General features: G+C 41.4%; 1 protein-coding gene across 2 annotated transcripts in view; it reads left to right on the top strand.

Moving 5' to 3' along the window:
- LOC121518192 (membrane-associated guanylate kinase, WW and PDZ domain-containing protein 2) overlaps positions 1-23,113 on the top strand; it is a 90,369-nt gene extending 67,256 nt beyond the window's left edge. Inside the window, exons 12-18 of one of the 2 annotated variants that reach the window (XM_041800445.1) lie at positions 31-444; positions 11,154-11,354; positions 11,445-11,521; positions 11,623-11,769; positions 12,992-13,130; positions 13,477-13,580; positions 16,371-16,557. In XM_041800445.1, coding sequence (XP_041656379.1) covers positions 31-444; positions 11,154-11,354; positions 11,445-11,521; positions 11,623-11,769; positions 12,992-13,130; positions 13,477-13,580; positions 16,371-16,439 — 1,151 coding nt within the window. In that variant the 3' untranslated portion in view covers positions 16,440-16,557. Of the gene's footprint in view, positions 1-30; positions 445-11,153; positions 11,355-11,444; positions 11,522-11,622; positions 11,770-12,991; positions 13,131-13,476; positions 13,581-16,370 lie in introns of both variants that reach the window. The other variant, XM_041800444.1, reaches the window with a different exon arrangement.
- The last annotated feature ends 131 nt before the right edge of the window (positions 23,114-23,244 follow it).

Here is a 23,244-nt window from a genome sequence, read left to right as displayed (position 1 = left end):
CCTCACAGTTTGTTTTTGTGTCCCTGTCAGGCATCTATCATTCAACCGTCTCTCCTGGTTCCATACGGAGACTCCCCCCGCCGCTTCTCCGTCCCCCTCCTCCACCTGTTGGTTCAGACGAATCCTCTTTGCTCCCAGAAACTCTACCTCTGCCTCGCACTTCCATTAGCACCCCTCCTTCCCCCGCCAAGATGAGTTCCTCTCTGATCCAGAGCACCAGTTTCCTTGAATCAATCCCTGTGACCCTGACCATGGAGCCCAAAGACTGGATCAACACAGGCCTGGAGGATGAGGCGAGCGGTGTCACAGTGCCTGATTCAGGTCTGGAGAGGCAGGATGGAGAACGTACTCGACCGTTCCGAGGATTTGACGTGGAGCTGAGGAGAAAACCCGGAGAGGGTTTTGGCTTCGTCATTGCCTCTCAGGATGTGGAGAATGGCAAAGGTAAGAACATTTTTGTCTAGAAACATACTGTGCAAAATGCTTATCAAGTAAAGTGCTTAAAAAATGGCCAGTTTAACTTTGTGAAACTTCTTATGTCAATTTATCTGAGGTAGGACTGGAAAGCCATTACGTGTTATAAACTGGACAGTTCTGGCCCAGTTGAAACATTTGGTTACTTGCCCAGGGAAACGGGGTTTTTTTTGGATGCCCTTGTGGACAAACGTACCATTAAGTAATTACAGTTTAAGAAGTGGTCACAATGGCTTCATGCCACTGAATGAGTCATGATGCATCATCAAAAAACTCAAGAAGTCACAGCACCCAGAAAAAAATCCTGGCACATTACCCCCATTAAACCGTGATGTGTCATTGAACACTTCAGTTCCAGTATTGATCAGACAAACTAAATTAATTTCGTGTAAGACAATAACAAATTAAAGGAGAGACATCAGGAGTACACATAATAAAACTGAGTAATTTAACTGATTTATTGACACTGAATTGCAAAACAAGTGATATGTGGATGTTGGTAGTGTCTGTGGTGGGAGGGAGTGGGTGCACGTAAAAGTACAGTGTGCATGTTTTGAAGAGAAAAAGAGGACACAGTGATCAGCCACAACACAGAGGCGCTCCCTCGGTAAACTAAGGTGAGAGCTGGGACCTGAGTGGGAGCACTGGGCCCAGTGCTCCCAGTCATGGTGATCAAATATCCACAACAACCATTAACAAGTACCCACAACTGGAGTTTGTGTTAGCGGGTTAAAAAAGGGGAAGTCAGGAGGGGTGTGAATCTCTACTTCTCAAGACAATTCAATTAATCTAGATGCACAGACTACGATTCGATTCACTGATGATTCATTAAAACACAGAACGATGCGGTTTGGTCCGATTCCATCTGGTACAATCTGATTATAGAATCAAAATAACTTTTTGCTTTAACAAAAATTAGCAAAAAGGGTGAAAACAAGATGATTTCATTATAATCTAAGTTTATTTGATCTTATTTATAAAACAGAGTAAATCCCAGGCCTCCTGTGCTAACATTCTGAAATTATGTTTAAGAAAGTTTTCATCACACCCAGCTGCCCAGGTGTCTTACTTTGACATTAAATTGGGAGATAAATATTAAAATGAGTTTTTACTGGTACATGTTCATCCTTCTGTACTTACAACTTCCTCAGCATTATTAATCCCAATAACAGTGCAAACTACATATGAAAATTTCCCAAGAAGCACAAATTAAAAGTGTGTCTGCTAGTTCAGGAGAACAAGGAGTTAAAATAATATTGAAAACAGTAAATTAAAACAGCTTTCTATACATTTTTTTTTCATAATTCCTCTTAATGTGAGTATTCAGTCTATATGTCGCAAAAACATTGTTATTTCCTTTCTCTGTGTATCTGACCGTTCTTGATTGTTTTCATTCTTGAATTAATTCACTGGAAAATAGCTGATCTCCAGCTCAGTGAAGTCCTCTCTGTTTAATTTCATATCAGAGGGCTCAGATGTATTGATTATGTCACCAAATCAATCACTCCCAACAACACGTTACAGTTGTAAACCCCCTGAATAAAGGGGCTGTTGTTACAGTGATAACTGAAGACCTCTGAGTTTTTAACTCAGAAAAGTGTTTATGTTTGGGTCTGTTTGTGCTACGTTTAGTGTTAGTATCTTAGCTAAACTTTAGCTCCACTGTCTCAACAGGTGAGATTTATGAGCTGCTGTAGTTCTTAATCACTTTTCTCCAAAGCGTACAGACAGGTAGACATTTCGAAAGTTGTCCTTCCTTCATATAAAGTCCACGTGACTTTTTCCAGTGCAGAACTTTAACTGAAAGACATTTAGGTGATGACCGGTGAAACACATTTAGCTACCTAGCGAGGACCTACAAGAGAGATTGCAGACACAGAGCCAGTTCCATGGCGGAACGGCTATGAAAGCAGCAGAGCTTCAGTGATCTCTAATGTTAAATCCGGTCCAAAGATCAGTTTGTGCCACATTTTTACTGATCCAGGGCTCTGTGGACTGATGCACTTGGACCGCTGACGTCAAGATCGGTTAACCGATCCATATTGGATTATCTTTACACCACTAGAAGTCAGGCAGATGGAAATAATTCAGTCAGGAACACTCTTGTCATACATTTTACCATTTTATTGCAAAATGCATGTACAGTTTTACCTGATGGAGAAGCTTTGATCAAAAGGGGCTCCCTGGGTCAGTCAAGGCATTCTTTATCTTTCCAGTAAGTACAAAGCTAGAAACCCCCATATGGATAGCTACATTAATGGCAATGCATACTGAATACAATAAAATTAGTTCAAAAGCAATTAATACATAGTAGCATGAACCTAAATGAGGGTGAAACAAGCTTAATGCTATAAAGGAAGAGGCTGGGGTGAAGGAGGTTGAGCTTTCCCATCATTAGCAGCAGCATTGATGCAAGCAGGGATTTGTGAGAAACACATATTTAAATACACTGCTGTGGTGAGACAAAGAGCTGTGATTGGCTGTGGGAGCTTGGAGGTGATAATTGGGATCAGCTGCCCATCAGCTGCTCATGGCTGGGCGTATGACTACTGTGTCCTGCATGAAATTACACTGAGCTTCATTAACAACCAGATTGTGTGTCTGAAAAACATGCCAACTGCCAAATGAGTAATCTGTGGATAAATACATTTCTACATTGTGCTACCTTGAAGATATACTGCAAGAATCCTTTATTATAAACACAAAGTAGTTTTACTATGAACTACTTTCTGTGCAGTGCTGGGGTTGTTTATATATGTAGACAGCACATTGGCTAATTTAGACTGTGAATATTTGAAAGAACAATGTGGATAACGTCAAACAAAACATGTCCCCATGGAAGTTTTGGCCAGGAATGAAGGAAATTTTGGCCAGCAAACTCTTAATAAAGAGATTTTTAATCTCAATGTGAAGCTGTTTGAGATGGAGCAAAATCATGCAACTTCAAGTTATTTGTGAATATTAGCTGGAGGAAAATCACAATAAATGATCTATCTGTATATTTATATACATATATACATGAACATCTCAAAAAATTATAATATCATGAAAAAGTTCAATATTTTTTGTCACTCATTTCAGAAAGTGAAACCCATATATTATATAGACTCATTACACATAGAGTGAAATATTTCAAGCCTTTATTTCTTGAAATGTTGATGATTATGGCTTACAGATAATGAAAACCCAAAATTCAGTGTCTCAGAAAATTAGAATATTACATGAGATCAATAAAAAAAGGATGTTTTAAAAAGAAATGTCAGGCTTCTGAAAGTATGTTCATTTCTGTGCACTCAATACTTGGTTGGGCCTCCTTTTGTATGAATTACTGCATCAATGCGGCGTGGCATGGAGACAATCAGCCTGTGGCACTGCTCAGGTGTAATGGAAGCCCAGGTTGCTTTGATAGCAGCTTTTAAGTCATCTGCATTGTTTGGTCTGGTGTCTCTCATCTTCTTCTTGACGATACTCATAGATTCTCTATGGGGTTCAGGCAAGCGGCAACCTCCGGTCCTGAAAAATGAAGCCAGTGTGGAAGTGCAAAAAATTGCAATAGAACGGGTGTCAACTTGAGGCTAGCTGCACGAACACTGGAAGTCCCATCTGGACACCTGTTAAACAGCCGGTTTTTACACTAGAAATAAACTGGTTTACAGCCTGGTTCAATGTCTCATTAGTTAATGTCTTCATGTGCTCTCACTGTATGGGGGGTGAATTTTTTTGTACCACAATGTTTTAGATTATATTTAGGAAAACCCTCACTGCAGACTGATTGGCACGTCTCATTTGATTGACAGATAGCTCGACAGGCAGAAGCTACATTTCTGTCAACCAGAATGCTAGCTAGCTAGCTGACAGAAAGTCACGCTTACTGGGGAGGCCGTTAGGTTGATCCAAAGTTTGGTTGGGACCACGATTTTAATATAGAAGCTGCCGCTGATTGGCTTCAAGAGCAGTTTGAGTCCACCTATTGTAAGCAGATGGTTGACGTCACACAGGCTTTGTCCAATTCTTTTTACAGGCTATGGGTTCAGTTTAGGCCAGTTTGCTGGCCAGTCAAGCACAGTAACACCATAGTCATTGAACCAGCTCTTGGTACCTTTGGTAGTGTGGGCAGGTGCCAAGTCCTGCTGGAAAATGAAATCAGCATCTCCATAAAGCTTGTCAGCATAAGGAAGCATAAAGTGCTCTAAAATGTCCTGGTAGATGGCTGCATTGACTGTAGACTTCAGAAAACTCAGTGGTCCAACACCAGCAGATGCCATGGCAGCCCAAATCATCACTGACTGTGGAAACTTCACACTGGACTTCAAGCAACATGGATTCTGTGCCTCTCCATTCTTCCTCCAGACTCTGGGACCTTGATTTACAAATGAAATGCAAAATTTACTTTCATCTGAAAAGAGGACTTTGGACTACTGAGCAAGAGTCTAGTTCTTTTTCTCCACAGCCCAGGTAAGACGCTTCTGACATTGTCTCTGGTTAAGGAGTGACTTGACACGAGGAATGCCACATTTGTAGCCTATGTCTAGGATTCGTCTGTGCATAGTGGCTCCTGATGGGCTGACTCCAGCCTCGGTCCACTCCTTGTGAAGTTCCCTCAAATTCTTGGATGGATTTTGCTTGACAATCCTCTCAATGCTGCAGTTATCCCTTATGCTGGTGCACCTTTTCATACCACACTTTTTCCTTCCACTCAACTTTCTATGAATATGTCAATGACTGTCTTCTATACATCTGTCAAGTCTGCAGAGTTCCCCATGATTGTGTAGCCACTGACCCAGACTGAGAGACCATTTAAAGGCTCAGAAAACCTTTGCAGGTGTTTTAAGTTAATTAGCTGATAAGGGTGTGACACCATGACTTTCCAATATTAAACTTTTTCACAGTATTCTAATTTTCAGTTTTCATTATCTGTAAGCCATAATCAACATTTCAAGAAATAAAGGCTTGAAATATTTCACTCTATGTGTAATGAGTCTATGTAATATATGGGTTTCACTTTCTGAAATGAGTGACAAAAAATATTGAACTTTTTCATGATATTATAATTTTTTGAGGTGTACTTGTACACTCACCAACCACTTTATTAGGTACACCTTGCTCAACAATTTCTCATTAGAGTCTTTGCATAAATCAAACCTGCATTCAAATGTCAGTTTATTCCTATTAAAAGGTTAACAGGCTGCTTTATTTACAAGCGTTAACACGTCGACATGCTCTTTTTAATTCGGTTATCAGCTTGTGTGTCCTAGACAGAACGACCTTTTGTTAAAAGTATCACTTGTATCTCACTGTAAGCTTCTTTATCAGCTCTGACCTGACAGCAGGTTAAAGCTTGTTTATGCTGTCAGAGTGCTGAACACATCCTGCCCTTATTAGCTTTTAGTGTAGTGCTTATGAATAGCAGATTTAACCGCAGCATCCCTGTGAGTTATTACTCCGTCTCTTCTGCCTTTGTCTTGTATTGGCCGCCCTCTGTTCCAGTTTGATGCAGTTCAATTTGCTTTATGGGCTGAGTGAACACACATTTGTGTTTGTCAGGGGGAGGATTAAGGTTGTAGGTGCACCTGTCTCTGCGGTATAGACCCTCCATCTCTGCTGCGTCCTCATTCCCCCTCTTTATTTCACTCCTGTCATGTCACATAAGAAGCCACCTTTCCATTTCTGCCTCTATCATTTCCTCTTCTCACCTCTCATCACTCTCCCTCACAAGCTCCCGCCTCCTCTCTCCCTCTCCCTCTTTCTCACCCCTTTACTCTGCAGTAAAAGCGTCCAGTCTGGTTTTTCAAAAGATTAAAACTCTCCCTCCCTCTCTCTCGCTCTATCTCTCCCTCCCTCCATACCTCTGCCTTCCACCTACCTCCCGCTCTCTCCATTTCTCCCTGAATGCTTAAGAGAAATGAACGTTTCCTATCGCAGAGGAGCAACAGAGGGGACAGCAGTCTTTTGTTTTATCTCCTGTTGACCGACACATGTGAATCTCTACGTGGAAGGAGTTTTTTGTTTGTTTTTTCCCGTGCATGCTAATCAAACAGCCATGCTGGAGAGACTACAGTCTGCTTTGAGAACTGTGAAGGAGTCTAAACGTAATTATTTGCTCCACTTCTTGTTTTTTGTGTACTAAGAGAAATTCTTTGGTGCATTGTTTCTTGCAGGGATTTGTGCATGAGCTTCTTTTGCTGAAGTTTGCTTGCGTTGACTTTGCACAGTGAAAGTTAGATCCACAGGCTGGCATGTAAGGGGAAACGTTATGAATGTTATGTTTAAATTTTTTATGGTTTTTGGAAGATTTTTGCAGAAATAGAAGCAGAGACCAAGTTGAAATTTCTGCAGCACATGCAGGGTAAAGCAGCACAAACAAAGATGTGATGAAGTGGTAACGTTTAAGAGCTGTTTCTGAGCTACACATGCACTAATGTGAATGACTGACAGATACCTTGAGCAGTGCTGAGTTCAGCATTAACCAAGAGCACACTCCTGCATGAATGATCCTGCTATAGATCAACAGCTCTCTCTCTCTCCGGTGTCAGACATGTATCTGCAGGCTGCCGTGGGGACGTCTGCACTGGCTGATGCATGTAGTTCTGCAGAGAGAGGGGGGGATTTTTTATGATGGCTAAGAGGTGGGGGGGCTGCTTCCAATCCTGAGCAGTGATCATTGCAGTGTTAGAAGCCGCCTGCCTGCCTGCCTGGCTGGCTGCTGGGCATACCGCAGTGGGATTACTCTGGACAGGAGAAACATGCAGAGCCAGAGGAAAAGACACTAATATAAAGCAGTCCATTTGGATGCATCTGTATGTGGTTTAAGCTATGTTTGTGTGGCCGAGTACAGCTGTCCCAATCCCTCTGCGTGTGAGTCACTGTGTGTGGATTTGTACACGTGTTTGTGTGTGAAAAATTATGCTGCGTGTGCATGAGCATGGCTTTTGCATGTGTATTCATGTGTTTGGCCACTGCTCATGTCGGAGCGATGTATTATGCATGTTAAGAAGACTATTTGCAAAGCTGCCTTGGCTTTGATTTGACCTGATTGCTGCTTCTGCCTGGGTCACCCAGATTAGGCCCAGATTGGTGATGTGTTTCTGGATGCATGCTGCGCCTTTTAACAGGAGTGTGACTTAACATTTCATCACATATTCCCACCCTTCATACTTTTACAATTCAAAATCTGTTAATAGCAAAGTCAGGGCACTCTATAGGACAATTAAAGTGCTATTTTTATCTCCCAGAGATGCAGAATGACCCAGTGTCTCAGCTGAATGAGATTCCCAGCATATTTCTGCTGCCTGATGGGTTACATAAGGCCACCGGCGAGACTCTAGAGGAGCCAGCTGTCACCAAGGCAGAGCGTACCTTCAAAGACGGGTCAGATAAGGAGCAATTGGGAGTTTATGAAGATAAAGACAGAGAAACAGAAGATCGAATTAGAAGTTTAAGCACACAGAGCCAGACTGTCCGGCTAAAACCTATAAGAAGCTTTTTTAGTTGGTGCGGAAGATTAATGAAGGCAAATTTATTTTTAGGCTGCTCTACACTTTTCTCATAGACCTCAGACACCAAGGAGAGGTTTTTTTTGATTGTGAGTGATGTTTTTATGAAGATTATCAGCCACACTGAAGAAAGCAGGGGTAGTGAATGTGACATCACTAGTTGGTTTGGGAGTTCATCGTCATCTCTTCCTTTTGGATCCAGAAGTAATCACATTTGGACAGCATGTGCACGCTGCAAAAGACAAATCCAAGCATTTATCCTTCAGATAAGATTAGATAAGATAAACTTTATTTTTCTCAGAGTGAGAAAGGTGGGCTCTTCACCCATGCTGCAGCTATAAGACAAATAATTAAATACACCTCTTTAATGTGAAGAGAAAATATATTTCTACAAAGTAATGTCAATTAGATAAAAATTTGTGATGTGAATTAAGTGACTTTTTAGATGTTCGCCCTCTTTGAGTCAGTATTCAGTAGGTCCACCTTTGGCTGTGATCACAGCGCTGAGTCTATGTGGATAGGTCTCAATCAGGCTTGCACATCTAGACACTGAAACTTTAGCAAGCAAGCAACTTTATTCCATTCTTTGAAAAACTGCCTGGTCTGTCTGGTTGAATGGGGATCAGGCTGCGTTCATTTTACCCTTCTAGCCTTCCAGGGCTAACTGCCCAGAAGCATCCCCACAGCATGATGCTGACACCACCATGCCTCACAGTAGGGTTGGCGTGTTTGTGGTGATGTGCAGAGTTTGATGTACACCTAACAAACAAACAAAAGCTAGTCCAGATTTACTCTGAGTTTTCTTAAACAGAGTCTTTCTCTTTGCCACTCTGCCAGAAAGCTTTGACTGGTGAAGAACCCGGGCAACAGTTGTTGTATGCAGAGTCTCTCCCATCTCAGCTGCTGAAGCTTGTAACTCCTTCACAGTAGTCATAGGTGTCTTGGTGGCCTCTCTTTTACTAGTCTCCTTGCATGGGACGGCCTGATTTTGGAAGATTTAAACATGTGCCATATTCCTTTCATTTTTTGATGGTGGATTAACTCTGAGTTACTTGGAGTGTTCTTCATGGTGTAATGGTAGCGAGGAATACTGATTAAGCAGTGACTGGACCTTCCAGACACAGGTATCTGTAAACTCCAATCACTTGAGACACATTTACTGCACTTGGGTGATCCCCATTTCTCTAACTGTGGGACTACTAGCACCAGTTGTCTGGATCTCTGTTGAACTTGGTCCGGAGGGTAGCAGTTCATACTGTGTATGTAAGACATGAGATTGATCATGTATAATCTTAGTGGCCTGTCTGAGAGCAGCCTGATGGGAGGAGGAGAGGATGCTGGGAGAGGGTAACACTGGCTGTAGCTGTAATATGTAGCATTAAGCTTGGATATAATTGTAGCATAGAGGCAGTTTTATCAGAACCAGACAACATTTCTTTATTAAATAAAGAGCAAAGAACAGCAAACATAACTCTTCAAGATGGAAGAGACGTTTTGACTCCTCTCTAGACCTTCTTTGACATGAGCTTGTGATAGTTACTGGCGAGGTTTAGTTGTACTGTAAGCCTGTATAAACAATGGCTGCCCCCAGTCTAGCAGTTACCTTGGATTAGAGCCCGACCGATATGGGATTTTTGAGGCCAATGCCAATACCGATATTGTGGCTAAAAAAAAGCCAATATCTGACATATTGGCTGATATATTGGCCGATAACCGATATATCAGCCACTATATGAAATAAGAACATTGATATACACAGGATATATACTGTACATGAACACAAATGTGGACATGTGAATTAACAGTTGCATTTATCTTTGTTTATCTCACAAAGATGCAACTTAGACGACGTTAAAACGCTGTATAATAGTCTTATATTGTGGCTGTGGACCATATTAGACAGGACAATGATAAATGGAGAGCCATATTTACATCGTTATGGAAAATATGCACATAGAATATGTTTAGAATGTGTTTCTTGATAACCCTGAGGAAGGCCACAAGCTTAAATGCACCTGTTTTATAAAGTTGTTCTCTAAAGATCTACTATTAGTAGATCAACAAAGTGTTTGTTGATCTGCTTTTCTAGACTAGCTACCTTCACAAAATAGTAACATCAACATTACTTGATCCTGTCGTTAGCAGCAATATAACCTTATTAGCTTGTGTGTTATGTAACATAGCTGTCAGAACATCACATATTGTCAGTTCTAAAAATATTTCCTCCTTTAGATCTTGTATAATATTCCTTTTGACTGTGGGTTGAATTGGCAGTGTGGCATTTTTCATAATTAACCTTAGGTTAAGAAAACAAGATGAAAAACACCGCCTGACAACTATGTGGGAATCTAAAATTGCATTTGCAGACAGCCCAAGTATATCTTTAAATTATGCAAATTAAGAAATCATTTAATTCTAAAGAAAAATACTTCTAGATTACCTTCTAGGGGAGGACTGTAATGAGTTTTGGCAGGGTTGGAGCTGGAAGTAGGCTGACAGTTTTCCCTAAAAAGAAGAGAAAGGCATTTTGTGTTGCAAGCACAAACAAAAGAAAATTTGCTGCGGGTGTTTTTGTGTGTTTTGTATGCTAGTGGCATATCAATGCAGACAGACTGAGTTTGTGAATCTTAAAGGAGCTGAGCAATAAAATCTGACTCTGCATAAACTGAAGCGTAGATATTCAGTCTGATGTTTTGTGAACTTTGACAAGCCCCTGCCAGATTAAAAATATGCTAGAAAGTTCATCTTCCATGACAGTTTGTTCTTGAGGAGAAAGACAAATCATCCAACGGCGAATAACATTTCCTGGGGTGTCAGCGGATGAAGAGCTAGGTTGATAGATGGCCAGATGACGGGGGAGAGGAGAGTGTTTCAAGGAGACAGTGGGTGGTGATGGTGGTGGGGTAAGGTAGGGCTTCTGTGGATGGTAATTTATTTCGTTTATTGTTCCAAAAATGATTGAGCTTAATTACAGCTTGTTTTTCTATTCTGGCAAACACACTGGTGAAATAAATCTTCCTGCTTTTAAATGTAGTCACATTTGACCCCACTTAAAACTCATTTGATTCAGTTAAAAGGAAAGTTTTGTGGCCATTGTGTTCCAACTTTACAGGAGTACTCAACTCATTAATAGGCAGCTTCATTAAAAGTAGTAATTACTTTTTGGTGTTTCTATTCTCTCTCTAGCTGCATCACTCCTCCCTCATCGGTTTGTGACCGTAAGACGAGGCAGCCCAGCAGCCAAAAGTGGTCAGATCCGTCCTGGAGATCGATTAGAGGCAGTAGAAGGACGCTCAGTGGTGACTCTGCCTCATCGGGAGCTCGCTCAGATCCTCCGTAGAGCAGGAAATACTCTACGCCTCACTATTGTCCCACGCCCCAGCACCTGTAAGCTAAGCACAAGTGTCCAGGAAACATTTAGAAATGTATTTCCTGTATCTTTCTTTATAATCTAATTTATATTGTCTTATTTTCCAGATTCTTCCAGCCTTACAGAAACCAACGAGTTTGACTCGACTCACAGAAGCAGGAAGGCTCAGCGTTCACGTCCAAAGGTGAGAGCAGCATCATAATTAATATGTTATGCCTGACTGTCTCTGAGTTCGACAGATTTTGTTGCACTATAACTCATCCTTCTTAATCTCTCTGCTCTCAGCGCGACTCCAGGTATTACAGTGTGGATCTGGACCGAGGCCCATCAGGTTTCGGCTTTAGCCTGCGAGGGGGCAGCGAGTACAACATGGGGCTGTACGTCCTGGGATTGATGGAGGGGGGGCCGGCCTCACGGAGCCACAAAATGCAGGTGTGTATTTTTTGACTCGTACCTATAGTCCATAACATTATAACCAACACAATTCAGAGTATACAGTGTAAATGGAACTGATGTTTTGAACCTGATTTATTCTTCTATGTTGAAGCTGCAACGTAACCTATGCTGTAGGTCTGCATAGTCCTGAACCCTCTGCAGAGGCCTACCCACACCTTCTCAAAATTGTAACCAACCAATCCTCTGCTTCAGCTGATAAAATGGCCATACTGTCTTCTCCTCTGAGATCGTCCTCCAGAATTTTCCTTTATTTTGCCACATTCATTTTACCCTCTACCTTTGCAAGCCTTTCAGGGCTGACTGCCAAGAAGCATCTCTACAGCATGATGCTGCCCCCACTGTGCTTCACAGTGGGGTTGGTGTGTATGTGGTGATGTGCGAGTTTGCTGGCCACTAAACATACCGTATCATTTTGGTCTTTCTTCCACTTGACCATGGAGTTTCCCACATGCCTGTTGGCAAACTCTAGTTGAGATTTTATGAGTTTTCTCCAAGAACAGCTTTCTCTTTGCCGCTCTGCCATAAACTTTGACTGGCGAAGAACCCAGGCAACAGTTGCTGTATGCAGAGTCTCTCCATTCTTAGCTGCTGAAGCTTGTAACTCCTTTAGAGTAGTCATAGGTTTCTCGGTGGCCTCTGTCACCAGTCTCCTTCTTGCACGGTTGCTCAGTTTGAGAGGACAGCCTGATTGAGACAGATTTACACATGTGCCATATTTCTTCATTTTCTTCATGATGGATTTAACTGAGCCGGGGATGTTCAGAGCTTTGAATTTTTTTGTATGCATCCCTTCACTTTTGAAAAACCTTTTCTCTGAGTTGCTTCAAGTGTTCTATGTATTTTTATAGTCAAGAGAAAATGGAGGTGGATTTCTAGACATGTGTCAGCTGTTTTGAAAAATTGCAATTAAAAAACATGAGTAGACAAATTACTAGGAGGTCAGTCGTAAACAAATCCACTTGGCTTCTTCAGCTCCTGTTAATGCACATGCTGGATACCATCACAGTGTTATGGATAAGCCTGCTGAGGGGACGCAATGTCATCATAAACACCAAAACTCAAAAATGTCTCCTGTGAAAATAAATCATGATGATTTAATGTTGTGTTTCTCTATGTTACAGACGAGGTATTTCGAGGTGAGAATATGTACGGTGTATTTAAAGTGATGCCGTGGGTTGTTTGTGTTTCTGTGTTGCAGGTCAGTGATCAGCTGGTGGAGATCAATGGGAACAGCACAGCGGGAATGACGCACAGCCAGGCGGTGGAGCAGATCCGCAGAGGAGGCCACCGCATCCACCTGGTGCTCAAGAGAGGAAACGGCTACGTGCCCGACTATGGTGAGAAACAGTGGGAGGGTTTAAGAATAGAGGTGTGAGCGTTGTTACCGCCATGTCTTTACGGAGGGGGATTAAAAGCAGAGAGGGGAGGAAAATGGGGATTTATTTGCATTTTATGTGTTAAAACTGGGTGTACTGTTTCTTTTCTTCTTTCCTAGGGGACTTATTCTAACATGAATATATATTTCATCCTTCCAACTTTTTAACCAATCTATTTGTTAACATTTCCACATTTCCTCTTGAATTTGGGTTTTCTTGGTTTCCTTATTTCCTTCTCTAACAATTATACCTCTACTGCACTCCTTTCTTTCTTGCCTTTCCCCTCTTCTCTCTTTCTTTCTCTCAGTGGAGCTCTCCAGTTTGTCTCTCTGTATGACCAACTCCAAGCTAGGCGAGCCTTGCTTCTATGTCATTGGAAGGACAGAGAATACGCGGTTGGTAATGGTTCCTGTTAGTTCTCCCATTTTCTGTCTCTCTACATTCCTCCACTCAGTCAGCACTGCTAACCGCTGCACTAGAAGCTCTTGGTTATCAGCTAAATATATGGTCTAAAAATGGACAATACTGTGCTGATTTTGTGTTTTGCTCATGTCTACAGTAGAGCAGACTCACCAGTTTTAAAATCTGTCAGCAAAGTGAGAGGAATAGCACTTCTATGGAGCATACCGACAGTTGGATGTACAGTGCTTAAAAAGTATTTGCCCTCCTCCTGATTTCCTATTATTTTGCATAGATATCACACTAAAGTGTTTCAGATCATCAAACAACGTTGAATACTAGACAGCGATGACCCGAGTAAATACAAAATGCAGTTTTTAAATTAGCCATCCAAACCTACATGGATCTATGTGAAAAAGTAATCAACCCCTAAACATAATGCCTGGTTGTGTTCCCCTTGGAGGAAATAACTGCAAGCAAGTAGAATAACTTGAAAAAATCCATTTCTGTGGCTGTCGAAGAATTTCGGCCCACTCATCTTTGCAGAAGTGTTTTAATTCAGCCCCATTAGGGGGTTTTCAAGCAAAAACAGCCTGTTCAAGGACATGCCACAACATCTCAATCAGATTTAAGTCTCGATTTTGAACGGGCCACTCCACAACTTTGATTATTTCCTACACCCTTTCAGATGCGGACTTTCTGGTGTTTTTCAGATCGTTGCTCTGCTGCATAACCCAAGCATGCTTGAGCTTGAGGTCACAATCTGATGGCAGGACATTTTCCTTCAGGATTTTCTGATAGAGAGCAGAATTCATGGTTACATTAATTATGGAAAATTGTCCAGGTCCTGATGCAGCAACGCAACCCCTGACCATCACTCTACCACCACCATGTTTGACTGTTGGTATAATGTTCTTGTTATGAAATTCTGGGTTTTCGCCAGATGTAACCTTCTAAAAAGTTTACCTTTTGTTTCTTCAGTCCATAAGAATACTTTCCCAAAAGTCTTGGGGACCATCACAATGTTATTTGGTAAATGTGAGATGAGCCTTTTTGGTCAGCAGTGGTTTTGGCCTTGGAACTCTCCCATGGATGCCATTTTTTCCAGTCTCTTTCTTATTGTTAAATCATGAACACTGACATTAACTGAATCAAGTGAGGCCTGCAGGTCTTTAGATGTTGTTCTTTTGTTCTTTTGTTCTCTTGCCACACAGTTTTTGTGCTTACATTCATATCAGTGGAAGTTCAGAACCCTTCAGCTATAGAATCAGCAGAAAATTGGCAACTTTTATGCACCATGCACCACAGCAGTCGTCCTGTGATTTTACATGGTCTTTGCTGAGTTGCTGTTGCTCCTAAACACTTCCATTTGGCAACAGGTCTGATTGAAACACTTGGTGTGGTTAAGTACTTTTGTCCATATAGTGTATCTATGTCGTATGGGTTCTTTTGTTACCTCCTGGAGTTGTCGATGCACTCTTGAAATAATTTTGGTTGGCTGGCCGCTCCAGGGGAGGTTCACCATTCTTCCAAGTTTTCTCCATTTGTGGGCAATGGCTCTCACCTTAGTTTGCTGGAGTCCCAAAGCCTTAGAAACTGCTTTTTATACCTTTCCAGACTGATAGATTAAATTATTAACTAACAGTGATGAACCACATTTTTGGAAAGCTATGTTCAATTTTGCCAGCTATACCCAGGTCTGATTACAGCCAGACCTGTTGAACCAAAAAACCCCTCAAATAGAACCTGTCTAACAAAGTTTAGTGGGCTGAAATATCTCAAAAAGCAACTCATCATGACACAATGAGAAATTAATTGACATCTATCAGTCTGGGGAGAGTTAGAAAGCTTTTTCTAAGGCTTTGGGACTCCAGCAAACAAAGGTGAGAGCCATTACCCACAAATGGAGAAAAGTTTGAACTGTGGTGAGCCTTGCCAGCCAGCCTGATAAAATTACTCCAAGAGTACTTTAGTGACTCATCCAGGAGGTCCCAAAATAACCCAGAAATACATCTAAAGTCCTGCAGGCCTCACTTGACTCAGATAAGGTCAGTGTTCATGATTCAACAATAAGAAAGAGATTGGGAAAAACTGCATTCATTGGTAAGTTCCAAGGCCAAGACCAGTACTGACCAGGAAGAACACAAAGGCTAATCTCTTATTTGCCAAGAAACATCTTGATGATTTCCAAGACTTTTGGGAAAATACTTTGTGGACTGATGAGACAAAAGTTGAACTTTTTAGAAGGTTACGTCTGGTGTAAAACACAGCATTTCATATCAAGCAATGTGGAGGATTTATAGCCTGTTAATGCAAATGCAGTCATTGCTGCCAAGGGTGGCACAACCAGTTATTAGGTTTAGGGGGGAATTACCTTGTCATACAGGTCCAGGTAGGTTTGGATGTCTTTTTCACTTAATAAATTAAATCATCATTAGAAACGGCATTTTGTATTCACTCAGGTTATCTTTGTCTATCATTTACATTTGTTTGATAATCTGAAACATTTAAGTGAGGAAAAATATGCAAGAAAATAAATCAGAAATCAGTAAAGGGCAAATGTTTTTTCACAGCACAGTATTTCTTTAGCTCTACCTGCAGTTTGCACTCAAATGGATAAGCAGCTGTTGTTACTCAAGCAAAGCTAATGCAGAAAAATTCCTAAATCAAAACAATCAGTTTCTGGATTTCAAGCTCTTTAATAACAGATTATATAAAGCTCTCTGCCAGAGATTTTCTCCTGTTTACCTGCTAATTCAGTCAGTTTTTGTCCTTCTCTCTTGACGTAATATGTATGTCCAGGCCGTGAGCACAGAATCACCTCCCCCTCCCTCCTGCGTCACCCCAAGGAGCCGGGTTTGGCTGCAGTAGACTCCACGGGGCGTAAGGGGCGCAGCTCCAAGCAGAAGAGGAGAAGCAGGTCTTCAAATGGACGCGAGGGAGAGAAAGGGAGAAGGAGGAGACGGGGTTCGGATGAAGGAGGAGGAGAAGGAGGGCGATCTGATTTAAGGAGCCCCACCTCTGAGCTGGAGGAGAGGTCTCCAGATGCAAGAGAAACAAGCAGGAGGAGGAGGAGGAGGAAAAGAAAGTCTCAGAGTTTACCCAGAGATGCTTTCAGGAGGAAAGATGATGATAATGAGATGGAGAGGGGGCGGAAAAGGGAGAGGGAGAGACAGAGGAGCAGAAGTAGAAGTGAGGAGAGGGTAAGGGAGGCAGAGGTTGAGGAGCATGGGGAAGAGAACGAGGAGCAGCAAGAGGAAAACCAGGAACAGGAAGTAGTAGGAGTTGAGAAAAAGGTGGAGGAGAAGCCAGAGGAGGTGCGGGAGAGAGTCAGTTTAGAGAAAGAGGAGAGTGAAGAGGATGTTTTTCTTCCCATTCCAAGTCCTAACCAAAAACTTCCCACACCTAAACTCAACTGGGAGGCGGAGGAGGATAAAAACTGGGACATGGCGGCAGAATACAGACAGCTGAAGAGAGAGAAGGAGGAGCAGGAAGAAGACCGGGGTGAAAGCAGAGACGCAGAGGTGAACGAGGCTCAGAGAGACGATGAGGACATGCAGAGCGATAGTGTCAAGAGGCCTTTACCGAGCGTTGACGTGATCAATCCAGTGTCACCGAGAAAGCCGTTCTCCTTTCTCACCTCCGCGCCCTCTGTGGAGCAGCTGGCCGACGATGAGTCAGAGTCCGGAGGCAGCCAATCTGACGGCAGCGTGTCTGCTGCCAGCATCTCAGGCCTCTCCCTGGCAGGCGGGCGCAGAGTTGCCGTGATGCCAGGCCCCTGGCTCCCACCCAGCCAGCAGAGGGTGGCTCAGGAGGTCAAAGAGGAGGAGGGGAGGAACCATGAGAGTCCGACAGAGCAGAGGGGAGGAAGAAGAAGAAGAAGAAACCCTTTCTCTTTACTTTTTAACAGGAAGTAAAACATGAAGCAGCTGAGTATCTGATTTCAGATTGTGTCAGTCTCACACTGTTTAACTTTTCTACCTACATTTCCTCACAGTCACTTTGATATCTGCAGTAGTGTGAAGTCATATTCTTTGTGCCTTTTTACAGCTGACCTCCAGCTGCTGTTTAATGTTAATGTCAGTTTAACCTGTAAATGCGCCACCATGCTTAAGTTATGTCACGTTTCCTACTCAAACAACAACACTCCTCTTCAGTTTCTAATGATACTCTCTTTATATTTGCAGTAGATTTGTTCCTATACCAACCCAACATGAGAAATGCCTCTGAAACAGCCAAAAAAGCAGTAAGCAGTACTGGCTAGTAAGTCAGCCAATGCATCCATCTGATACTATGATCGAACCGCCAAAACATGTAAAAATTCCTGATTTTTATCCCCAAAACTGCAGCCAACGCAATTATAAAAATACATGTCATAGCTGCAACAGCCAACTACTTCTCCAAAGCTGAAGAACCTATTTGAGGTAAATTTTAAAGAGCAAACACAAACAGAAATATGCTGCTAGATATATGGTAGAACTTGTCAATAGCAACACATTTCCAGTCACTGTTTCCAGTAACACAGGCAAAGTTATCCATACTTTTTTGAAACCAAATGATTTAAGACAATATGATTAATGTAATTTTAATGACTGATAGTATCAATAGGTATGAAAACAAACAAAAAAAAAAACATCTTTTTCATTAAGAATTGCAGGTAAACTCCAACACACGGTCTAGATTGCACAAACACATGCTGATAATTTCTGCAGTTGAGACAACATGCAAGAGTTTACCTGCAGCTATTTGATTTGAAAATAAGCGCTGGCCACTATTGGCGTCAATGTATTTTACAGTCCAATTGATTTTGACAGAGGCATCCAAAATCAAGGAACAAGGTGTTTCTCAGGTACTGTTCAAAAACACAAAATAGGCCCTTGGTTTTTCAGGCAGTTTTGTATTAAATTGATTCTGTTTTGCTTTCCAATTTTCAAACAGTAATTGGGAAACAGCTTGTTCCTTTATTTTGGATTTCTTATTTAAAAATAAAAATACTTTGCCTGATTGGATTTCTGGGATTTCTAATTTTGTTTCCTTGGTGTCAAAACAGCTACACTATATGGACAAAAGTATTTGGCCATTTGATTATTACACCAACAGTGGCTGTGATGATATAGTATTCACATACATGCACTTTATTATGGAGTTAGCCCTCCTTTTGCAGCTATAACATTGTCCACAATTCTTGGAAGGTTTCCACACAATCTTGGAGTGTTTGTGTGAGAATTTGTGCCCATTGATTCTGTAGAGCATTTATGAGGTCTGGCACTGATGTTGCACGGTAAGGCCTGGCTCGCGATCTCTTCTCTGGTTCATCCCCCAAACTGCTGCCTCATAGTTGGAAGCATAGCATTGTCCAAAATGTCTTGCTTTGTTGAAGCATTAAGATTGCCCTTCACTGGAGATAAGGGGCCCCCGAACCCTGAAAAACACCCTTATACTATTATCTCTCCTATATCAAACTTCACAGTTGCCACAATTCATTCAGGCTGGTACAGTTCCCCTGGCCATCCCAGATTCGCCCATCTGACTGCCAAACAGAGAATTGTGATATGTTACTCTTCCGATCATGTTTCCACTGCTCCACAGTCCAGTGTTGCTGTTCTTAACACAAATCCATCTGATGCTTGGCATTGGACATGGTGATGTGAGGCTTGCATGCAGCTACTCGGCCATGGAAACGCATTCCATAAATCTCTGGCCACACAGTTTTTGTGCTTACATTCATACCAGTGGAAGTTCAGAACCCTTCAGCTACAGAATCAGCAGAAAATTGGCAACTTTTATGCACCATAGCAGTTGTCCTGTGATTTTACATGGTCTTTGCTGAGTTGCTGTTGTTCCTAAACGCTTCCATTTTCTTATCATATCACTTACAGTTGATGGTGGAATATTCAACAAGGATGAAAATTCCCAAACTGTCTGATTGCAAAGGTGGCATCAATCACAGTTCCACACTTGAAGTCACTGAGCTCTTCAGAACGACCCATTTGTATCACAAATCTGGTCAATTGGAGACTGCATGGCTTGATTTTATACACCTTGGCAACAGGTCTGATTGAAACACCTGGTGTGGCCAAGTACTTTTGTCCATATAGTGTATCTATGTCGTATAGGTTTTACTAATATATTGAAGCCTCTAAGTAATAACTTTTAAACCTGATAGAAACAGGAGATAAATAGCTAAATAAAACAATCAGGAAACAATGGAATCAGGAAATCAGGAGCAGCACAAGGAGAGCTAATGCTAATGATAGTCTGGCTCATCTCTGTGCTTGTTGTTCCTCCATCATTGTTCTGAGCCAGACCCGAAAACAATAGTAGCAATCATATCAAACACATGTTGGGATAAAAATATACACTAAAGCTGTTCAAAATGGTTATGTTGTTTATTCTTTAGAGGCATACTTGGAATCAGACAACTCTCAAGCATAGGTCTCGGCAATGATGCTCTAGTTTCCAAGACAACAAGGTATTTCTGACACCTTGGTATAAATTACTTCCTCACCTCTCTGCATCTCCGTCCTCAAGCCACTTTAGCAGAGCCTCTCCTCTCTAAATCAACCCCCCCTGAGTGTACAGAGACTGCACAGACATTCACTTTATACCTCATGAAAATACTGAGCAATAATAATGCAACTGTCACTGCGGCAGACATCCATTTCCACTGCGCCACGTGACGTCGACCTGGTCTGAGAGGAAACTGTGGAACGTGTTTGTAAAAAATCCTCTTCTGTTGCCTCGACTCATAATGTCGTTCCATTTAACTGATTGTGATCATGCAAATCCCTTTTTTGACAGCTGGTGTGAAATCTATATTCTGTAAATATTTGTATAGAAATAAATGACAGAGCTTATTGTAAATACTGTACTGACTGGAGCAAGTTTGTATTACTCTACTGTAATACATCATCTAAACATATAAAGATATAAACATATGCAGTATATCTATATATTACATACAACAGATACCCATGCATATTTATTAATGTGATGAGAAATTATGTGAAAGTGGTATATAGCATTAACAGACTATATTGTACCTGATTATTCAGACATGAATGTTTTGTATTAAGCTGCTGGAGTGTGGATAAGGATGCTCTGTGTCGTTCCCTCCGTCAGAAGTCAGAAAAGATGCCAAAAATATGCATTCAGTGTGCGTATTTACAGTACTGTTAATAATATCGTCTATGTGGGGTCAGAACAAAAAACCATGATCTAGACTCTAGAGAGTGCTGTGCCCATCGTGCCACGTACAGTTGCCTTTGTAACATAAATCACTTTATCCTAACCGCTGATTTTTTTCTTACTGTGAAAACCCTTCTCTGCTCTGAGGTCTCTAATACGAGGAAAGCCGTTAAGTAGTTTCAGCCATGCCAAAAAGAAAAGGCCCTTACTGTAAACCCACAAAGATAAAATTCTTGATAAATCTCTGCAGGAGCTCAAAGATGAAAAAAATAGCACATCAGTTAGTTTTTGCTCATATTTATTTTTAAAGTTCTGTTGAAAAACAAGATGGATACTGTGAGATGTTATTTTTCTATGAAATTATCTTTTTTGGAAATACTCAGGTTTTCAGCTCTATAGAGAAGCCATTTTTAGGAAGATAAAGCTACAGTGACTTTCATGATGCATTATTGATTTAAATGTTAAAGCCCTTTTTTTTGCTTCAAGGCAGCATTAGGAGACACAGACTGTTACTAGCCCATCATTATGTAAAGGTTGACGCTAGAAATAAGGACAAAGTGCTTTTCAACAAAAAGTTCCAGGAACTTCTCTTCATGTTACTAAATATTTTCTGTGGCTATTTTTTGTCTGTTTCCACAGTTACTTAAAATTCCAGGAAGATTAGTTCCAGTACATATTCTCATTGCAGGTCGCTGTGTCTCAGTCAGCTGGTTGTCCTCTTCTGAATTAATACTGAGCAAACTGAGCGTCTAGACGCTTGACCGTCTGTTTCAAACACAATGACATACAGTATATACAGTGAACTTGGAGCTGCAATCCCCCAAGAAGGAACTTTTTGGGGGTGGATCCATTACCATCTAATTTTGCACCCTGCTATCAAAACTCATAGAGTCCCTCAAAGGTTCCTGGGGAAGGTTTGTGCTGTGAAAAAGCACCTTTATTTATTAATTTCATACCCAAATTGATGTGTTACTCTGACTGTTTGTCTGTATTTCACAGTTACCAGATCGCCCCCCTCCCCTCAAATCACTATCTAAAAATAAAGATACTGTGCTTTCGGACAAAAAGTTCCAGGAACTTCTCTTCATTTACCTGAATAGTTCCCGAGGCCCATTGTTGTCTCTGTTTCTACAATGGCCTAAAATCCTAGGAAGATCAGACACTTACAGACTCTCTCATTGTGGTCAACTTGTCTCACCTGCAGTCCACTGATCAGGAACTTTTTAGGAGGTGAATCAGTTACCCTGGAATGAAATTTGAACCCTTGCAACTGCTATGAAAACATCAAGTTCTTTAAAAGGTTCCTAGCAAAATACTTAATCAAAAAAACTCAACACTGCAGACCCTATCCCCAAAGTTCCTGGGTCTTATGAAAGTACTGGATCCGAAGCAGCTGGGGGTAAATAAACTACCCAGGAACCAAATTTGAAACCTGGTTCCTGCTTTGTTCCCGTGGCTGGTTGTTGTCTGGGTTTTCACAGCAGCCAAAAATCCCAGAAGGACTGGACCTATGTAGACTTTCTTGTTGCACTGCAGACCATGTCCCTAAAGTTCCTGGGCCTTCTGAAAGAACTTCCCCCTGAGCAGGGACTTGTCAGGGGGTAAATCCATACTCTATAACTATATTTCAACCCTGATTCCTGCTGTCGAAATTTAGAGTTCCTCAAAAGGTTCCTTGGTAAAGTTCCTGCTGTCGAAATGCAAACATATTTATTCATTTGGTACCCAAACTAATGTGCTACCCTGACCATTATCCAACATAATCAAAGCGACCAGCTATCATCCCATGATTATTGAAAAGTTGATGATAAAAACAAAGATGAGGTTCTTTTCCACCAAAAGTTCAGGAACTTACATACCAGGAGCATTTCTTCAAACAACTTCATGCCGTAAGTCCTTGGAAAGTATTCTAGACTCTCTCATTGGGGGACGCCATGTTCAGTTCCCAGTGGATGTTCTGTAGTGAGCCCTACACCTTGTCGTTGACCCCTCAGTTTTCTTATTGTAGTCCTATCAAAGCATATTTAGAACAGCCTACAACAAGATTGAAAATATAAACAATGAGCTTGCAGCAATCAAAACACAGAGTTCTTCAAAGGTTCCTGGTTCTTGCTGTTGAAAAGCACCTTTAGTCATTTATTTTGTACCTAAACTGATGTGTTACCCTACCCATCTATCTGCATATCACAGTGACCAAACCAACATACTGTATCACCAACCAATGAGCATAAAGAGTAGCTTGGTAGCCTATATGTCAGACTTGTTTTATAATGTTTGCTAAAGCTCTTTTTTTAGACCTTCATTTCCTAAAGGGGATTATATGGCTGAACTGTAAAGATGTTCTAATAAAACTCCAAATAAACTGCTGAACCAATTTCCTCAGTGGTCATGCATGTCTCTCTGTTTTATTGCTTTTTTAAAAGCACAAACAGTCAAGTCTCAGAAATGGACAGCAGATGGCAGCAGGATACAGTGCAGTGTATTTGGG

Source organism: Cheilinus undulatus, linkage group 11 (genome assembly GCF_018320785.1).
Source record: "Cheilinus undulatus linkage group 11, ASM1832078v1, whole genome shotgun sequence".
In the NCBI taxonomy this organism is placed as follows: Eukaryota; Metazoa; Chordata; class Actinopteri; order Labriformes; family Labridae; genus Cheilinus; species Cheilinus undulatus.
Note: the sequence above shows the minus strand (reverse complement) of the source record. Positions and strands in the feature narration are given on the sequence as shown.